Raw genomic sequence first — 20,791 nt, forward strand, 5'->3', positions numbered from 1 at the left:
AACATTTTTAGCCCATTTTTATTTTAATATGTCTCACATGCAAAGAGGCATTTTTCTTTTACCAGAGCTGCTCAGTAACATATCCTGCATAAATGACTTTACAGACATTTTTAAGCCTGACTGAGACTTTCTTCCCTGATAAGAATTGATGTAGGTCATCTGGAGAAAGAGTTTCCTTCTCTCAAGACCAACATGCTTTCAAGAAGAGAGACAGATTATTGTTCTTAAATAGCTGTATTAACCATGTCTTTTATTTTCTGTATTCTGATGCTTCAACATCTGAGGCTTTGGTGACAGAGGAGGGACTGCCAATTCCTAGAGATAATAAAGTACTTGCCTATGAGAGTACGTTTCATATACAAACTGACCAATCCACAGTCTATGCCCCCAACCGCATTACTTACCAGGCTCTCACACTCCAGGCCACTATCTACCTGCCCCATCGCCCCAGAGCCAGGTATAAGACAACTGGGGACTGTCCCTACATCCCAGAGCCCACTGACCTTACTCAACCCAGCCAGTCCTAAACCTGCTTACCCTGCCTCGCCCATTCCTTTCTGCAGAAACCACAATAGAGGCTCTTGTCTATGTTTTCCCCTTACTCCCTCTGCCTCCTGATGGACCCTGTGCCCCCTTCAGCACCACGGTTCCCACTGTAGCATGGCCTGCCCTCTTCTCTTGGGATCTGTGAGTAACAAATGTTATTTTCAGTGGCAGTCGTCTCCAGACCTGTGGCCTCACCACAGCTGAAAAATCATAAAACCTACATTTTAAAGCAGTGGCACTTCTGATGAACTGTAGCTGAAAGAACAATTCTGGAGAAGAATTCCCTCTGCTGTAGCCTAAAAGGGTGAAGCCCAGTTTTTGAAGCTTTCCAGGAACAATTGCCTCTCTGCAGAGCAAACTGGCCTGGAAAACATGTACATGGTTGCACCATGTAAAGTGCCAATAAGTATAGTTAACTATTAATTTTATTTTTAAAGGGGAGATAGAGTAAGAGTATGGTGTATACATTTTCAAAGGATCTATATATGCCATAAAATTTATTTTCTTTGTAAAGACATAAGAAATATGTGATAGGTACATCTCTTGGGAGAGAGATGGTGGGGGGAAACCATGGAGGTGGGTAAGAGAGACATTGCTTAATATTTACATTTCTGTACTGTTAATTTTTGAAAAATCTTATGGATGTATAATTTTTCTCTATGTTAACAAACACTCTCTGGGTACAGGGATAAATGGTGTTTTTGTTTGTTTTATTCTTTTCTGTTTTAAAAAAATATATATTACTTCAAAAAAATTTAAAACAAAAACAAAGCAAAACATTTACATGGTTGCACCGATTTGCTGTTTAGTGGAAGGAAGACCCCATTTCATGGCGCTGTTGTGAGGGAGTTTGTCACCCAACTCCCCTCTTCACCACCACATACAGAGTGAGCACGAAGCCTTGGAACAGGGTGCCTTCAAGATTGTATGGACAATCTCTCTGCTATCTTGGCAAAGTGCCTATGATCAGCTGGATCTGAAATTCATCTCTGGGGAGTCACAGACAAGTCCTGAGCTGGTGGATCTTCATGTTCCAACTTTGCCACACTCCACTTTCTCTTTGCTGGTTAAGAGCTTTAGTCTTGGAATTCCTGGGGCTAGCTAAGGGTCAGGGTGACTTTCCCCCTTCAGGCCCTCTCTGGCTCAGTCTGCCACCTCTGGGTTCAGTGATTTTGGATCACTGGACCAACACTGAGAAAGGCTGTCCAATAGGAAAGGTCTGCTATCGGGCTCAAAAAGAGAAAGGAAACAGGCTTCCTTGTATGGATGGGATGAACACGTATGGGGCGGATGGCTCAGAACTGGAAGGCTCCATGACCCTGGTACACTTCCTCTATTTTACAATTTTCCCTATAGCCAACCTTGCTACCGAAATAAATACTAACCAACAGATACTAAAGATGGGGCCAGATCTTGGAAATACACAGGCAAGATGTAAAGACAGTTTGTTTTTTCATGCCTTCTAAGCAATTCCCGTTCATTGTCTCTGTACCCATAGAAAATACTGAACAAATTGGAGGTCCCGGGAGATCACACCTGATTCCAGTCCTAGTGATGAGTTACATTATCTGCACTCATTTCATAGCTACAAACTCTGCCTTTCAATTGCCAGCACATAGTCTGAATGCAAGGAACAGAATGCAATCAAGCACAAATCATAGCGTCTGGACGTTAGAGTCTTGCTTTGAAAGAGAAGTGGTCATAAATGAACAGCTGATTTCCCAATTCAGAAATTTATTACATGTTGGCCAATGGAAGAAAGTTAAGATCCGAACTTGCCCAGACTTGAATATTCAGCCAAATGTTTGCTGTACATGGAGTTGGAGTGTAGTTGCATTTTATTTCCTTAACCTTCTTAAAAATGCAGCAACAAGCTAGATCTGGATGACAGTTAACACTCCCCCATAGGATACAAACAAGGTGATGCCAAAAATACAAAACCATTTACTAAAGTCAATATTCCTTTTCTGGAAAATTCTAGGCCTCTTTCTTCAGCAAATCAGAAACCAGGAATACAGAAAAAGAATCAAGGACCAACAAGTATAAAGAGAGTCAAAGCAGTTTCATCCTAATTAAACAACACAAACTCATTACTTATCCAAAGAAGGAGGAACTACTTACCAACACCTTGTCTTGACTTTACTTTCCCAAATCCAAACCATGAGAAATCTGAAAACCACAACAAAACATAAAATAAACTTCGAAACAGAAGTTTAAACCAGAAGCGTTCAGCACTGTCCCTAGTGAAATAACAAACTGCCCCAAAAAGCTCCACTGGGGACCGAAGCTTCCCCTCAAACACCTGGAAACTAACACCTGGGTTTTTGTGTAAAGATTTATTTCTCATCCTGAGAACATGGAGGTTGGAATAAGATAAGAGACAGCAAGAGCTTGTCTTTGAGAAAAATGGCCCAAACCTAGGGTTAAAGGCACTGAGCAGATTTTCCTTCTCACTGTCTCTCTTCTCCCTAAGTATCGAATCATCAAACAGGGAACTGCAGGGATGAAAACAACACAGTGCATTCAACAAATGCACCATGGCTCTCAACCACAGACATATGGGAAAATAATCAAAGAAAACAGATCTTTTCTGGAGCTAAGACAGACAGTACAAAAAAGGAACATGAAACCCTGTGGGAGAACTGACACTTGGGCTAGATGGGAATTCAAGAGGAAAAAAGGGGATCACAATTCTACAACTGACTTGCTGTGTGACGGTGGGCAGCTCCCAGCAGCTCTGCGCCTCTTTATAACACAAGGTTCCATGAGGCACGTGTGGGAAAAAGTGTGCCACATGTTTGGAGGTCCTCCAGTGAATAATGACACAATGTCTATTTATTTCCTGGGCCCGACTGTTCCCTTCTAGGTAATTTCCGCTGGGTTCAAAGTAAACTCTGCACAGCGGGGAAATCCCTGGATAAGAGGCCAATAAGGGAATGGAGCCCAAATAAGTAGTAACTGTTTCTCAGCTCCTTACATCTGTAGTGATTTTTATAGGCAGGATAAAAAGCTACATAAGCGAAGAGTCCACCGAAATGAAAAATACATACGAAAACAGTTTGCACACTCAAAAATACCTTACAAAGTTGTCATGATTACTATCTTTTTCAAGTACATTTAGCCTTTCCTTTCTTAGTATTCTACAACTTCAGCTCTAAGCCAATTTTACTTCTGATTGGTATTCCTCTGAATGCTTTCTTCCAGATTTTAAAAGGCAGGAGGAAGGTCTGGCCTCTATCCAATGCCAAAGAAAGATTCGTTTGCACAGAAGAAAGTGACCTCATTCACTGGGTCCTCAGTGTAGCAAGGCCAGGCTGTGACTGTGGATTTCTTAGTTACGACTTGTCTCTTTCAAAATGGAGTGTATTTTCCTACTGGTCACTTTTTGTTTTTCTATACTTGTTTGATTTACATAGTTTTAATTAAATTGTGGATTGAATATTTGGACTCCTTGTTTCACTTGAGTATTTTTTCAAAATCATGTTTCTGTCTTACAGAGAAACCACTGAAGGGCAAGGCCATAGCACTCCTCACTGGTTACCTGATTCAGATTATTGTCCATCATCCACTATCATAACCACAACTGTAATGAACATCTTTGCATGTCTTAGGTGCTCCCATCCCCATTTTCAGAATCATTCCCTCAAGATAAATCCCAGAAATGGAATTACTGTGTCAAAAGGGGGAAATATTGTTAAGGTTCTCAATGCACGTTATCTAATTGTTTTCCCACTACATGAGGTCTTACTTTCACCAATAGTGTATAAGAGGGTGGAGTGTATTTCCAATGGGAAAGCTAAGGGTGAACCATTTCCGACGTCCATCCTGCCATTAGTAGGTCTCCACCTAACTGAACAGAGACCTGGTAAATACTCCCCTCCCATCTGTGCCGCATGACACCACTCACCCCCAACGTGTCCTAGGCTGGTGTTTGACACAGGTGCAGTAGGGAGAACTACAGGTATGAAAAGCATAAGAATAAAGCAGGTAACACTTGTGCAGTCATCATAATTCACAAAATGCCTCCCCCACCTCAGACACTTCTCCCTTAGTCCTCAGGCAAACCCTGTAATATGTCCCAGTTCCTTAACAAGGGACTGAGACTCAGAGAGGCCGACAGACTTAGCAAAGGCCACAGCCTTTTGATGCCAAATCCAGTTTTTCCATTCTTTCTTAGTTGCCTTTCCAATCCTCCAAAATACTTAGCCAAAATTAGCCAAAGTTTACAACACTACAATTAGGATTCAATCTTATATATAGAAAAGCACTAAAAGTAGTCATTCATTCCTCATTTATTTATTCAGCAGGCATAGCAGAAGATTCAAATACAAAGAGCTGTATGGTCTGCCCTCAAGGAGTTTACAATCAAGGATCAACTCTCATGGAAGTACAACCGGGGTGTATGGGAACTCAAACAAGGAGTATTTGGCTGAATCTGGGAAGCTGGTAAGGGGAGAGGGTTCTCTGGCTTCTGGACAATAGATTAAAATTTGCCAAGAATGGGAAAAAGCAGAGGAGGACATTCTCACTGTAAATAGTCCAGTTCTGGTTAGAGAGGGAAGCATTCGTCAAAGGGCTGATGAAGCTGGAAAGTGGAAAGAAGCTGAAACACATAAGCAAGGGCCAGGTTAAGAGTTTGGAATCTATGGTAAAAATTGCAGGTAGGCCCTAGAAACAAACCAACCAACCAACTTCAGGCCAGGAAGGAACATAATCACAGTTAATTTTAGAAAGTGGCTGCAGGATGGAAACAGGATGATGTAACAGAAAGACTGAGGGCAAGAGACTGGTTGAAGAGGCTGCTGGAGAAACCAGGGCCTGAGAGAATAGTTACCTGAGCCAGGTAGTGGGGAGGTGGGGCAGAGACGGGGAGGGGATGGCTGTCCGGCCTCTTTAGGGGAATCAAGGGGACTTAGCGATCGATTGCAAGTTGAGGGGAATATCGGAAATGAACAGGAACATTCTTGGGTTTAGACTACAAGACACATGGTGATGCTGCCCAGTGTCTCCAAGGAACCTGGCAGGAAAATAGGCAACGGGTTCAACTCACAGCATGGGTGTGGGGCATAATTCCCAAATAAGGTGACTATGTGCAGAAAGCCTCAGAGGGAGGCATCCAGTGTCTGGGGCTCAGGTCTGGATCTCAGAACCCAGGTCTAGTGTCCCAAGTGGATCTGCTCAAGTTTAAGCAGAGCCCAGAGTCCAACTGAGAACAGAAGCTGGATGCTGCAGCTGGGACACATTTCTTCTTGGACACATAAAAAAACACCCTTTTTTGTAGGTACAAATAAAAGGATATCCAACGAGGCTAACTTTTGACAAACTTATTCCTAAATTGCTAAAATACTTCTAAGTTCTTTTAAACAGTAACACAATTATTACGTAAGAGAGACTATAATCTTCTTGACCATATGCCAGAGTTCTTGGAAAATTTAACAGATTAGGCAGAGCATCATCACACTGATACGTCTCCCTTCCAAAAACTGTCCCTTGTTCGACGTTTTCTTGATGAATTTAAGCAGTAGTCTTAAAACCGTGGTACTAAATTTCACCCGCAAAAATTTCCCATAAGGCCAAAAAGAAACAATTTCTCAATTTCCTGTGATGTTTTACCCATTGGGAGCAGAGTCCTGCCAAAGATTCATTTATTTTCTACTTAATAAGAGACACTTTATTCACTGCCACATAAAGGCCTCCTTCAAAAGCAAATGTAGTTGCAGCGAGCTTAAAGGAACTCCTTCTTTTGGAATCTAGACCAACAAAGAGTCTAAATTATGAAATTAACCAATTAAATCCATCTCTTCTTGAAGAAAGTTCAATCTTCCCCATCCAGAGAAGAGAAATGTAGAAAAGAAAATAGCGTATTAACACATTAACAGCTCTAAAATGGGACTCTAAATAAAATAAATAGCAATAAAGATTCCTTTTCAAAAGTCTCTCAGAGGAAATCACTAAAATTTAGGGGGTTGAAAAGGAATATTTATGATGCAAAGGAGAGAATCAGAGGAAAGAGCGAGAAACAGGCAACATGGAAGAAACTTAATCTTCCCTGTGGTGCTGAATGGTACAAACACTAAATGTGATTTTTAGAAGGTCTCTGACCTCAAGAGAATGCCATTTCTGGATTTTTTTTTGTAAGTTTCAGAAAAAATTGATTTTGTATATTAGAAGGAAAAGCAGCTCTTCTAACTCTGGAGGAATTAAAATTTGCTATGTTCTCAATTGAAATTTCTTTTTATATATATATATTTTTTAATTATTGAAATTTCTTTATATTTTAAGGCAAAACTCATCACCCTCTGCCCCCAAGAAAAGCATCTGTAATGATGGAAGCTAATGGGAGAATATGATTCACTGACAGAAATGCACTTCACCTCCAACTTCTTCTTCCTCTCCTTCGGGGAGTGGGCCACACCCACTCCCCGAAGGACACATAAGAGAGGAGCTGTGGGCTCCTTGCTGCAGGAAAAGTATTGAGCCCAGAGTAGGTTCCGTAAGTGCTTGGGTGAGCCGACTGCCTGTTACCTCACACAAAGTAGGATGACTGGTCATTGCAGTGGAAAGGAAACGAATGCAAAGGACTGCTTTGTGGACAATATAATCATCTCTCTTTCCAACTGACACATAATCGGAGTGAGTAATAGTTTGCTTCAAATTAATTCCAGTTCCTCGGCACAGAATAGTGTAGTTTGGGGCCAAGTTTCCACTTCAATTTAAACTTAATCTTTTACTTAAGGACACAACCTTTATATATGTCCCATCTCCACAGACCAAGAAGAGGGCTCACTTTGAGTTAAACTAGTTCCCAAAATCACAGTTCAAAAGGGTCCTGGAGGGCTTCCCTGGTGGCGCAGTGGTTGAGGGTCCGCCTGCCGATGAAGGGGACACGGGTTCGTGCCCCGGTCCGGCAAGATCCCACATGCCGCGGAGTGGCTAGGTCCGTGAGCCATGGCCGCTGAGCCTGCGCGTCCGGAGCCTGTGCTCCGCAACGGGAGAGGCCACAACAGTGAGAGGCCCACATACCGCAAAAAAAAAAAAAAAAAAAAAAAAAGGGTCCTGGATTTCTCCTGACCAGCCTTCATTGGTTCCATCCTTTCCTTTCCCTCAAACTTCCAATGTGAGTTATGTCCACTGTTCTTAAGAAAAGGCACACTGAAGACCTCCAGTGTGACAAATTTAAAGAAAAATATGTGTTTTGTGGCTGAAACTGCCAGCTGCTCTCTGAAGTCTGTATTTCCCTCTTTTTCCCTGGGCCCACAGCTAGACTACATTTTCCAGCCCTTCCTGCAGTTAGTCGTGGCCATACTATTAAACTCCAGCCAATGGAAGGTGTGAATAGCACTGAATACCACTCCTGGGCTGGATGACTTATACATGTATGCTACCCCACACTCTTTCCCCTTCTACTTGTCCAGAAGGAAGATTGAAGACAACGATTATGGTAAACTTGGAAGTTATGACTTGAAGATAGCAAAGAAATTCTCTGCTCATTCTCCCAGTATTGTTTGGTGAATGCAGACAGTGTAGAAACTGAGTTCTTCTACCTGAGGTCCAATGAAGCTGAGCTATTTATCCTCCAACTTTCATCCATATGCAAGAAATAAACTATTGTGTTTGAACCATTTTCCACTTCAGGACTTTTTTACTATGGTAGAGAGCCTATCCTAACCGATACAAAGGGAAAGATATACACACATGTACACATAGAAATTAACTGACTCCATAACCTCTAAATCCCCCATCCATAACAAATTCATAATTGTGTTCCACGTATATCTACATTTTTAAATCCACAGTGTGAAACTCCGCAGATTTCATTAGATTTTCCAAAGCTACTTCATTTCAAAATGAACCCCTGAACCCCTGAAGTACATACAAGTGGTTTCAGAGACAAAGATATCAATGCATAGGTACTCTGCATTTCAATTCTATTTGATTATATTCCCTATCAACACTTGAACCTGGGTGCTGATAACCATCTTTCCTCTCTCACCTAAACTTCTATAGCAACCTTCTCCTTCACCTCCTGCTCTGTTCTTGCCTCCCCAGAATCTCTCCTCTGCAGAGCTGCTGGGGTAATTATTTTCAGGTATCAGTCAGATTATTGTATTCCCCTGCTTAATATCATTTAAAGGTTTCTCCTTGCATCTAGGATAAACTCCTGATGATGACTAGAGTCCCGTACCATGTGGCCTCCCTCAGCCTCACCCGCCCCCCCCCATCTCCTGTGAAATGACCACAGTGGTCTCTTTCCTGTTCCTGCTCACTCTGCACGCTTCCTTGCCTCCTTCCAGAAACCTCTGTTCGGCTCTTCTCATGCCTAACCACCACCTCTCATCCTTTGGGTTTCAGGGCAACTATCACACCCCAGAGGAGCCCCGACCTCACCACTAACCCGAGCCTCTCTCAGCCCCTCTCACTAACTATCATCTCCTCCTTCTCAGTATGTACCAAGAAAGGACCTGACTCACTTCAGGTATTATTTCTTGTCTGTATCCTTTACTAGAACTGGAGCTCCATAAAGTCAGTGACTGTCTTAGAAGAGGCTCAGCCCCCACACCCCCACTGGAAACAGACTCTGACACAAGGATTCAAGTGAAGGCAGTTTAGTAGGAAGGGATCCAGGAAAACTAGAGGGGGAGTGAGCCGGTGACACAGGGAGTGAGGGAAGCCTGCAGTGGATGCGTTATCCAGCAGGTTACACTGTGGACAACTAGAGTTCAAATCCCTGGGGTGCTTGGGTAGAGGGTGTAGAATGCATCTCAGAGTTTTCCCATCCAAAACATGAGGAAGTTGGGTCATTTACCTTCCAACTACCATCTGTCATTCTGCTAAGAGAGAGCACTGGGGTAGATTCCCAGGTGTTTGCAGCAGGACACTGGGGGCCAGCACAGAGGCCAGCATGGGGATGGTGGGACTTGGGAGGACCTGGTGGGGCACCAACAGGATTTGCTACAGGGATCTTGTCTATGTAGTTCACCACCACCTTCAGTGCCTAGTACAGACCCTCAATAAATACTTGTTGAATGAATGCATGAGAACAACCATTTTTAAAAGCATAACAATATGAAGTACAGCAAGTGTAATGAAAATACCAACATGCAAATTATACACTCAACGTAAAAACCACAATATTTTGCAAGCATATTTGCTGCCCTCTTGAATCATTTATGGCCCTCCCATGGAATCTCATGGTAGACAGTATTTAAAAGTGAGCAATACCCAGAACCCAGCATTCTGGGCAGGAGTGTGTAATAAAGATGCTGGATCAGATGTCAGGCGCAGGGTCTCTCTAGATGCTGTAAGAAATGAACTGCATGACCTTGGGCGAGTCACTTCCCTCCCTCATAGGCTCTGCTTCCTACTCCATGAAGACAGAGGTTGAGAAGTGGCATTGAAGGCCCGTTTGAGCCCTAGCAGTCTATAGTACTAACCATCAGGCACATATGACTGGGAATAAATTGCCACATGGCCTTATATAGCTTTCCTGAGCATGGGTATTTTGGGAATGTGAGATCATGTGCAATTTAAAGAAAAGCACTCAGTCAACTGGCCTAGATTTCCTCCTACTCAGATGCTTTGGGGTCACTATTTCCTCGTCTTGCAAGAAGGGCCTGTGCTCTGCAAAAGCAATTTTTGAAAAGCAGTACTTATTGATTACTTGCTAGATGCTAGGACACTTACTAGAGATTAGATGTTATTTTAATTAGGGAAAATTGGTCCGCTTCTATTGCAGCATTAAAAAGATAAAATCAGACTCAAATGATTTTTAAATGCTACAGACAAAGTTCAGAAGCCTCAAGTGGGAGTAGATGAAATAGACTTGCTCGGAATGTGGAAAACTGTCCCCTTCCCATATTTCAAACATTTAATTTTGAGGACAAAACGTTGCCAACTACTACCCTCTTTCATTTGAACGTGTGGAATATTTCAAAGAAAATTCATTTGGTCTACATCTTAGTCATTCACGGTTAAACAGTACAAAGTGTTGGATTTTTTTTAATCTACTGTAAACTCTGAAGGCTTTTTCTTTAACAAAGGAGGTCACACGATCTTCTCTGAGTGGGTAAAAAATGGAACCTGGGACTCCTAATGGTTAGTTTTAAACTTGGGACTTTGAGAAAGGCAGAGGCAGCCTCTGTTTACTAATAATAGTTGAAAGAGATGAAAGAGGCATATCAAAGCTTTGCCTCTGTGGTACCACCCCAGTGAGAGCTCAAAACACTCTATAAACAATTTTTTTCAGCTGTCACAAGCTTCCTGCAGGGAAGATAGGTGATGTCTGGTTGTACACACACAAAATTTCCCTAATACTGTCTTCACATTGAGGGAATGACTGCCTGAGACTCATCCCCAAACCCCCATCTCTCTGCAAAGCAACACTGGTAAGCACTCAGAGCAAGTCTTTTGGGAGGGAAATTGGCTGATACTCATCATCTGAGAAGTGATATTAGTGGCCCTCAAAGAGAGTAACAAACCCAGAAAGGCTGGCAAACACTTTATGTCAAATTCCCCTGAGCTTTCATTTCCATGGAAATCCTAAACAATGACTCGGAGACCTGAACTGACTTGCTCAGACCTGTCTCTTGTGCCCAGTCACCGAGTGAGGTCAAAATGTGCTCTCTGCTCTTCCTTGCACGAGGACTGTCGCCACATAACATGCATTTGAAAACGCTTTTGTAATTGCTGCTATAAAGTCATAGTTATATTCATATTTATGCATATATATATATATATATATATATATATATATATATATATATATATAACATGCCAATTCTTTTTTCAGTTCCTCTAAACCAACATTTGCTGCAGCTAATGCAAAGCACCATGTAGGATTTTTTGTGTGTGTGGTTCTATTATGGAATTTTGGAAAGAGTAGGAGGATGGCAGCATTTCTAGCCATCTCACTTTAAAATATTTTCAGTCATATCCAAATTCTTCTCTCCAATCTTGGAATGTGGTGACCTGCTTCATGCACCTTTGTCTTTCTTTCCAGTGACCCATTGTCAACCTTCTCCCCCCACCACCCCCGACCAACACTCTTAAATCCAGCCAAGGTCAGGAAATGTGAGAGGCTGACACAATAGCTAAGATGTTCATTTAATATTGTTACTTTGTGCTCTTCTATTAGGAAGCTCCCATAATGGAATAGAACATAATAGGATTATATACACTTATAAAGCTGGGTGCTGAATACAAATAGTTGAATGAAATGACCATAAACAGAACAAAATGAAAACTCATTGTCAAAAATGCAGCACCAGTCATATGAATTAACTATTGGCCATCCACTTCCTACTTAATATCACTGGAGGTGGTTTACACACTGTCAGTGGAGGAAACCCAAATCCATAAGATGAAACCGCATTTTTTTCCTTCATGTTTTCCCACTAAATGCCCAATGTGCTCTTTAAGATCCACTGCTTTTCTGGAAACAAATCAAAATTGACTGGCTAGGTCAGTGGTCTTGAATGGGGATGACTTTTGCCTCCCAGGGGAAGTTTGGCAATGTCTGGAGATATTTGGGGCTGTCACCATGGGAGGGGTGAGGCGGAGAGGCTGTGCTCCTAGCATGTGATGGGTAGAGGCCAGGGATGCTGATAAACAGCCACCAATACACAGGCCAGTCCCCACAAAACAAAGAACTTAAGTTCCAAAACATTAATCATGCCGACACTAAGAAACACTGGCCTAAGCCATAGCCCAGCAGAGGTGGAATTTATCCCCAAATCTTGTAGCTCTGTTAAAAAGAAATCCTAGCCTGTCTAAGCTCACTGCTACTACAGGAATTTAGTCTTCTCTCATGTTATTCCAATGTTCTTATCACTGGTCCCTCTCTCTCAGTTTCCCATATTTTGCAAGAAACATCTATGATATTGTCATTTCTGCTGCTTCCAAACACCAAAAAGTGCTATTCTGATCCAGAACAGATAAGCAATGCAGTATGAAGGGATGGGAATTGCATGTGGACTCCAAGTCTTGGGTTCCAGTCTTGGATCCTCCACTTCCTGACAGACACCCCACAGTGACTTGGTCTCTCTAAGAGTCCTTTCTCAGAGCAATAATTACCCCCTGCCTACCTGAAGGGGCTGTTTTAGGATCAATGGACCGATGTGTCTGTGACACCTCCATAAACTCTGGTATTATATAAACATAAGGGTAAGGAAATTTTTCAATGACATTCAAAACCTTGACCCGACCCCAGCTTTATCACTTATGACTTGCCTTAAAATACCTCAGCTTTCAGTTAAACTGTTAGTTTGCATTCCTTAAATGAGCATGCCTTATTTTCCTATTTCTTCATTAATTCATTGAAAAACTATTCTTTGACCACCTGATAGATACAAGACACAAGACAGTGCTGGGGATGTAATAAAGAATAAAGTAATCACAGTCCCTGCACATGCAGAGCTTCCAAATGTTGTGTCTTTGCACTAGTTGATTTTTCCTAATGAAATGTGACCCTCAACCTCAATTTTTTATCATTAAATCCCCTTTATTCAACAAAATCCACCTTAAAGTTAACTTCATCACAAGCATTTCTCCATTCTGCAAATCAGAAATACCCCCATTGACATTTAGGTGATTCGTCTCATGATAAATACCACATTCTCTGCTGTGTTAATATTTATATAGTCTTATTGCTCCTATTAGATTTTAAGCACTGAGTTAAACAGAAATCTTCTTATTCACCCTCTTCCATAAGCTTCCTAACAGTTACAACAGTGTCAAGCAGGACACTTTACACGTGGTAGCTGCTTAGCAAATACTTCAATTGCTGATTGGGTCCAAGTAGAATGATTTGAAAACAGGGCATGAGATGCCCACAAAAATAGTAGGGACTGAGCTGGAAAGCAAGAGATAGACAACAGTAGGAGCCTTTATTATGCCGACTACTGTTTTCTGTATTTCCAAGGCACACTGTTCTTTGCCTGCCATAGCTCATCTCACTCTGAATTTTAATTATCTACTTACTTGTTGTAACCTCTCCCCACTGGAGGTTCTCTACGAGTAACAAGAATATTTCTATCTTGTCTCCCCATTGTACTTCTAACATTGAGCACAGTGCCTGGTACATTTCAGGTGCTCAGTAAAGATGTATTGAATGAATAGGTGAACAAATTCCAGTTCACCTTTGAATTCTTCGATCACGAGCCCAATTTGGTGTGACATGGGATCCCGATTGTGTTAGACACCACACTGCCCCCTCTCCTTCCTGGCCCAGCAGAGGATTGGAAACCACCCTCAACCACTACCATCACCAATCCACATTGCTTGCATTTGCCAGTGAAAAAGGAGCAGAAATGACATGTGTTACTCCTGGGCAGAAGACTTAATAGTTAGTAGTAGGTTTTCCACTTCCTCTTCATCCTATCATCGTGAGCCATGAAGCCTCATGTTTGGACAAACTGTGTTGTACATGGAGCATGAGGAGAAATAATCTTCTCTGTCTTAAGGGTTATTTGTTTCTGCACCGTAACCTAGCCTATTCTGACTGATACAATAGTGAAGTTCCAAGTGAACCTTACTAAAAGGTAATCTTATCTATAAAAATATCAGGCTTTTATTTTATAAAAAGACTGACATGTATGGTTAAGAGAATATATGCTCACACATGTACTCTCTAAAGCATATGCAGGTGTGTGCATAAATACATAATGTATAAATATTCATGATAAAGTAATACAAGAAGTTTTTAAAAGCTCGTTGTAACTCACATTAAGAAATCAGAGTTGTAACCTTGCAAGCAATTCCCTTAGAAGGCCATGTCTTCTTTGCAAAGATACTGTTCCTGTTTATCACATTTTCAGAGCTCGTCTTGGGGAATTATGTTTAAGTAATGTAGCAGAGTCTTCAAACTATGGAAATCTTCATTATTTGAGAGGAAATTTTAACATCCAAAGATCATTTGCAGCCAGATCTGATAGAACGTGTGGGCGATTAAGCTGGACCACATCACTATTATTCAAAATGTCAGAGGGTCTGATTCTGTAGTCTCAAGTCTCCACCTTTATTGTGGAGCTCATAACTTTTCACTAAAGGCACTTCTGAAAGATGAGTTCCAAAAAGGCACAAGGTCTCTTTTCTGGTGATTCTCAAACTTTTTCATAGTCCTAGAATCATAACTAAATGTCAGTCTCCAGGAACTTCCTTGGTCCCTTAATTCATGGCCGTTAAGTAGATGCAACCTGATTGAATGCATGGCTGGGTGTTCCTCACAGCATCCATTAGAAGCTACCTAAGCACATTTACTCTCAGACTATAAAATCATAAAAACATTTGACTCCTGGTGGATAAAAGCCCACCTAAAACAGGATTAATCAGAGATGCACGGCTGGGGGTTATCATTGTTGCTTGTGTTCCACACTGAATTTTATATCCCCAAAATTCATATGCTGAAGACCTAGTTCCCAATATAGCTGTATTTGGGCCTTTAAGGAGGTAATTAAGGTTAAATGAGGCCATAAGGGTGGGGGTTTAATCTCATAAGACTGGTGTCCTCTCTTTCTTTCTCCACGAGCCACAGAGAAAAGGCCATGTGAGGACACAATGAGAAGGTGGCTGTCTGCAAGCCAGGAAGAGGGCCCTCACCAGGAACATTACCAGCTGCACCTGATCTTAGACTTCTAGGCTCCAGAATTGTGAGAAAGTTGTTGTTAAGCCACCCAATCAGTGATATTGTGTTACGGTGTCCTGAGCAGAATATTCTAGTTTGTTTATTTGTTTATTTGTTGTTGTCATCACTGTTTGGATTGCCACCCTGTATCCACTTCCTCCTGCTCACTGATCATGATTTTCATTTGGTTATCCACCTACCCCTAGACAGCCAATGTGATTCAAGATGGAACCAATGCCTTAGGCATAAAAATTCAGCATAATTCCATTCCCTGCCCACAGCGTGGCTTAAGAATCGGCATGTGACTAAAGTTAGTCTGATCAAAACCAAGCCTGGGATGTGTGTACAAAGGTTGACGTAAGTTATGTTTTCTTTCCTGCTGGATGGACATCTGGGAGGATTAGCACCAGGACCGAATGGAACTCATCTTTGCTGCAACCATGAGAGAAAAGTTTGTCTCCAAGTCAAGGCAATCCAACAGAAGAGAGCCACAGTGTTTGGGCCTTGGATCAAGCCATATCCAGAGCTTGGTATTTACTCTTGGATGGTATATTTATTGTTCGAGACATTTGCAACTGTAAGATGCCAAACTAATACAGGGATGGGGCAAAAGAGTAGTCTAATTGTCAGTAAGTCACTCCTGTGTCCCCAGAGGCCTGAGTAAATGGGTACCATATTCTAGAGTCCTTCCATGCCCCCAAGTTTTATTACCACTAATGTTGAATTGGCCTGTTATAGAGATGTAAATGTCCTGCTCTTCAAAGGCAAGTTTGACAGGATGAAAAGCTTTGGGATTTCAATGACTTTGACTCCTCAGGAGATGGAGGGACAGCCTATTTTAGCAATTTCCATGGGAATGAATAGACATATACTTCAGCTATTCAAATATTTAACTAGCTCTTTTGTTGTTGTTTTGAATTCCAGTGAGCTGCAGCTGCCTATTTGTGTCTGTTGTGCCTTTAAGGGGCTTGCTGATTCAGTGGGATCCCTTGAATGCATTAATTATCCTTCTCTCATTTTCCCAGCCCATGCTTATGAAGAAATGAGCAATTGCAGCTCCAATTGTGGAACCATGTGAGTCTTGAGGGTACCAGATAAATGGAGACTCAGAATTGCCTGCTTTTTGATGGGCATTTTTACACTAGCAGGAGCCTGCATGATGAATTTATTGGTGATCACTATTGGCAGGTGAATGAAACACAGGCCCTGGATTAAAGTGTAACAGGGGAGATGGGGCATTAATCAGCCCAGGTACATGAGTCAGAAAGAGGTAAAGATGCAGAGAAAATAAAATGTTATGGGAGGCTGGAAAATGATTTATCATTTTTAATATATATGATCTAAACCCACTCTTTATAACTGCTTGTAGGCCTCCATGTTGGTGAAGCCTTGTGCAATAAAATACTCCTTCTCTAAAGCACTAAAGTGAAAGATGCTGGTAAGGAAAATAAAGAAGCACAAAGAGTGAACTGCCTATAAAAGAGAAAACGGTTTGACTTAAAATTAAATTTACACTCTTTTCTTTTAAAATGATTTATAGATACAGCTTTTGCTTGGAAAAACTGCATTCTGTTGATCAGATGGAGAGGAAGATGAGAGGTCTGTCTGTGAGGGTCCATTTCTCAGATCGTTTTTAAAATTATTAAAATATGAGACAATGTACTTTCCAAGAGTAAGTGTCCACAGTAGGCTTAACTGTTAAGCCAGCTGATTAAATTTCCATTAACATTGAATCCTTGAGCTTGGAAGCTTGGTTCTACACAATCAAGCATTCTCAAATATGGAAGTTAGCAAGAAGAAAGTCTAGCAGCTAGGTTGAGAATTATATGGAATGAGACATCCCTTCCCCAATTAGTGGTTGGTTACTAGTCTTCCTTGGGTTTTTTCAACCCAGGAAATTGTAAAAACCTTTTTCAGGAAGGTTTCCCTTTCTGTCATGGGCAGAAACAAATAACAGCACATCCCTCAGCATTCTGTAACACTTTATAGCTTCTAACAGTAACTGTTTGTCTTAGTTCCCCTTCAGAAATCTCAGGTGTTTCTAGCAAACAGGCAAAGACCAAAGACCTAGGACATGTACATGTTACCCAGAACCATCAGGAAATGTAATAAGAGAAGAATATCAGGGGGTCCATTGTCTGCTTCTTCATTTTACCTCCTCTATGAAAGTTCTCTGACATTCTATCACAGGATACACTTATAAACATAGAGCCTATTGCTTTTCTTCCAAATAGTGGACCATCTATGGCCGGACTAATGCTAGCTGAAAAGGCAATGGCTGCTGCTCTGGTCCAGGCCTCTCCAACTTCCATGACAGCTGCTACCTTGGCCTATTGCAGCCTCCTGCCTTTCTTTTGCCCTCCTTAGGTCCATCCTCCATGCTACAGCTGGACAGAACGTGCTAAAATGTGCAGATCCTCTTCTTTTCGTCAACATAATTGAGGGCTCCACGTCACTGCCTTACAACCCAAAGTCCTAATCTGGGTCTTGGCTTCAAGTTCCTTTCCAGACTTCTCCCAGTCCCTTTCTCTCATCTTAAGGCCTAGCAACTGAGGTAGCGATTGGTAGCTCTATGCTTAAATTGTGCTGTGTCTTGTCTGCGTCTTGACTCTGTGTCTTTGCTAACTCCAGTCCTTTCCCTAGTTTTTTCCTATGCATCCTTTACTACTCGAGGTTCATCTCCTTCAGGATGCCTTCCTGACCACTTCAGACTGGGCTAAATGTGTCTCTTCTCTGCTCACATGATACCCTTTGCAGATCTTGATTAAAACCATGCATTATAACAATCTTTTCACATATCTAACCAAGTCCTCTACTAGATTATACACCTTTGAGAAGCCTCTAGTCTTTCAAGGGTTTATTGATACACAGTGCATGGCGTACAGCTCCCCCTTCCCCACAACAGGCATGCACAGGGCTGATGCATTGCATACCCCCTCGCTGGTGTCCCTGGAGTTGTTCAACTCAGGGCAGGGCCAGGCTGCATGTGGCCCTCAGTAGAGGTCCACACCTTTGAGCTCTAGCTCTCAGCCTTCAAAAACCACTGTGGAAAATGAAACCATCCCTGGCAATGAGAACACATCAAACCAGGATAGCCATGAAGACCAAGCACTGTTTTACTGAGGTGCTGGCCAACCTGTCAGCAGGGCCCTGAGGAATGAAGGACAGTGGGCAGCCACCTTACATGAAGGAAAATGAAAAACAACTATGTACAGTAGCCAAGACAAGGAAACAACCCAAATGCCCATCAACAGATGACTGGCTTAAGAAGATGTGCATATATACAATGGAATATTACTCAGCCATAAAAAAGAATGAAATAATACCATTTGCAGCAACATGGATAGACCTAGAGATTATCGTACTAAGTGAAGTAAGTCAGACAGAGAAAGACAAATATTATATGATATCACTTATATGTGAAATCTAAAAAATAATACAAATGAATCTATATACAAAACAGAAACAGACTTGCAGACATAGAAAACAAACTTATGTTTACCAAAGGGGAAAGGGGAGAGGGATAAATTAGGAGCATGGGATTAACAGATACAAACTACTATACATAAAATAGAGAAGCAACAAGGATTTACTGTATAACACAGGGAACAATATTTGATATCTTGTAATAACCTATAATGGAAAATAATCTGAAAATACATATACATATATATATATATGTATAACTGAATCACTTTGCTGTACACCTGAAACTAGCACAATATTTAAATCAACTATACTTCAATATAACTAAGAAAATCCTGAAGCTTTGGAGACTTCCTGGGGGCTGGTAGAATCCTGTACTAGGAAAGGAGGCTCTGAGAGGGGGGTGAGGGCTACAGGAATCAAGGTTTATCTGCTTTACAAGCCTTCCTGAACACCTTCAGGTATAAGAACTGCTCAGCTGTTGTAGACCCAGGGAATCAACCCATCAACTAAAAGTTTGCATTATTATGGGAAGGACTAGCATTTACTGAGTTCTTCCTAGGTACTAAGCATCTTATTATTGGATCCTCACCATTACACCATCAAGTAGGTATTATTATCCCCATTCCTAAGATGCAGAGGAATTCAGTAATCTTTGGATCATACAGATGGGAAATGGAGCAGAGGAAATGTATAGTCAAGAATTAGTCAGGGGGGCTTCCCTGGTGGCGCAGTGGTTGAGAGTCCGCCTGCTGATGCAGGGGACACGTGTTTGTGCCCCGGTCCGGGAAGATCCCACATGCCACAGAGTGGCTAGGCCCGTGAGCCATGGCCATTGAGCCTGAGCATCTGGAGCCTGTGCTCTGCAATGGGAGAGGCCACAACAGTGAGAGGCCCACATACCGCAAAAAAAAAAAAAAAAAAAAAAAAAAAAGAATTAGTCAGGGACTTCCCTGGTGGCACAGTGGTTAAGAATCTGCCTGCCAATGCAGGGGACACGGGTTCGAGCCCTGGTCCAGGAAGATCCCACATGCCATGGAGCAACTAAGCCCACGTGCCACAACTACTGGGCCTGCACTATAGAGCCCTCAAGCCACAACTGTGTGCCTAGAGCCCGTGCTGTGCAACAAGAGAAGCTACCACGATGAGAAGACTGCGCACCATAAGGAAGAGTAGCCCCCTCTCACCGCAACTAGAGAAAGCCTGCGCACAGCAAGGAAGACCCAATGCAGCCAAAAATAAATAAATAAATAAACACATAAATAAATAAACATTAAAAAAAATAATTAGTCAGAAAGGCTGGGTCACAGTGATAATTTGTGGGGTCATCTAAGTATGTACCCTCTCTCATACTTCTCCGCACACAAACACTCATGGTCTTTCGTAAACTTCTGGAAAACTGGGTGTTCACCGTCTAAGGTCTCCTAAGGCCTTTAAGTTGGCTCTAGTAGTGGGTCTAGAACTTGTCTGTCCAGCTGTTTTCCCAGATGTTCAACAAAGTCTAGCTCTCCCTAAATTTAACCTAAAGAATGGAGGATTCTCATCAGTGCTGCCAGACTGTGGACAAAGTGAGGTTCCAATTCTCATACAGAGGAAAACCCCAATCCTTCACTGAAATCAGGGGCCCAGGGAGAGGGCAGGTTCCCACGGTCGTGCAGGTCACTTCCTGACACACAGTGTGACAAGCAAAGCAGCACTGAGTGGATGACAAGGAGAGGACGAGTTGGAGTCCCAGCCCTGGGAGCTCAGTCAGATACCAGCAGTCCTGGAGTGGAGGGAAAGTCCAGACGCAAATCGACAACTTTGGCCAAGGGTCTTCCTTTGAGCTCAGAGCTGATTTTATTAATTCATCCAGGATGAGGATGGCATTCACACACAGTGCCTGAAAAATAGTGCTTACCCTCAGATAATTTAAACATATGTTTATGAAGATAACACTGGCAGTCATGGGAGAAATGATTTACAAGAGGGCAAGACTTGAATCAGGAGGGTGATGGACTACGAGGTCACTGCTGTTGATCAAAGAAGCCCAGGACCTCTTCACATGGAACAGAACTCCATCCCCAAGTATGTCAACACCCAGTCTAAGATTACTTAGTCCCTTACTGTGCTTAAGAGCTGCAGTGGCATGCAAGGGTGGATGGAAATGGAAACAGGAGGAGAGGTGGGATTCCAAAGTCACCCACATTGGCTGGGTCA

General features: G+C 42.1%; 1 protein-coding gene across 6 annotated transcripts in view; it reads right to left on the minus strand.

The window, feature by feature from the left end:
- Positions 1 to 20,791, minus strand: part of NTRK2 (neurotrophic receptor tyrosine kinase 2) — a gene marked incomplete at both ends in the record, with an annotated part of 393,544 nt that overhangs the window by 168,931 nt on the left and 203,822 nt on the right. Inside the window, one exon of one of the 6 annotated variants that reach the window (XM_082612252.1) lies at positions 2,668 to 2,715. The exons of the other annotated variants lie outside the window; for them this stretch is intronic. Within the exon in view, the coding sequence (XP_082468378.1) occupies positions 2,668 to 2,715 (48 nt within the window). The remainder of the gene's footprint in view (positions 1 to 2,667; positions 2,716 to 20,791) is intronic. 6 annotated transcript variants of the gene reach the window in all.

The sequence above is a fragment of the Mesoplodon mirus genome (genome assembly GCF_964341445.2).
Source record: "Mesoplodon mirus genome assembly, chromosome: 1".
NCBI lineage: Eukaryota > Metazoa > Chordata > Mammalia > Artiodactyla > Ziphiidae > Mesoplodon > Mesoplodon mirus.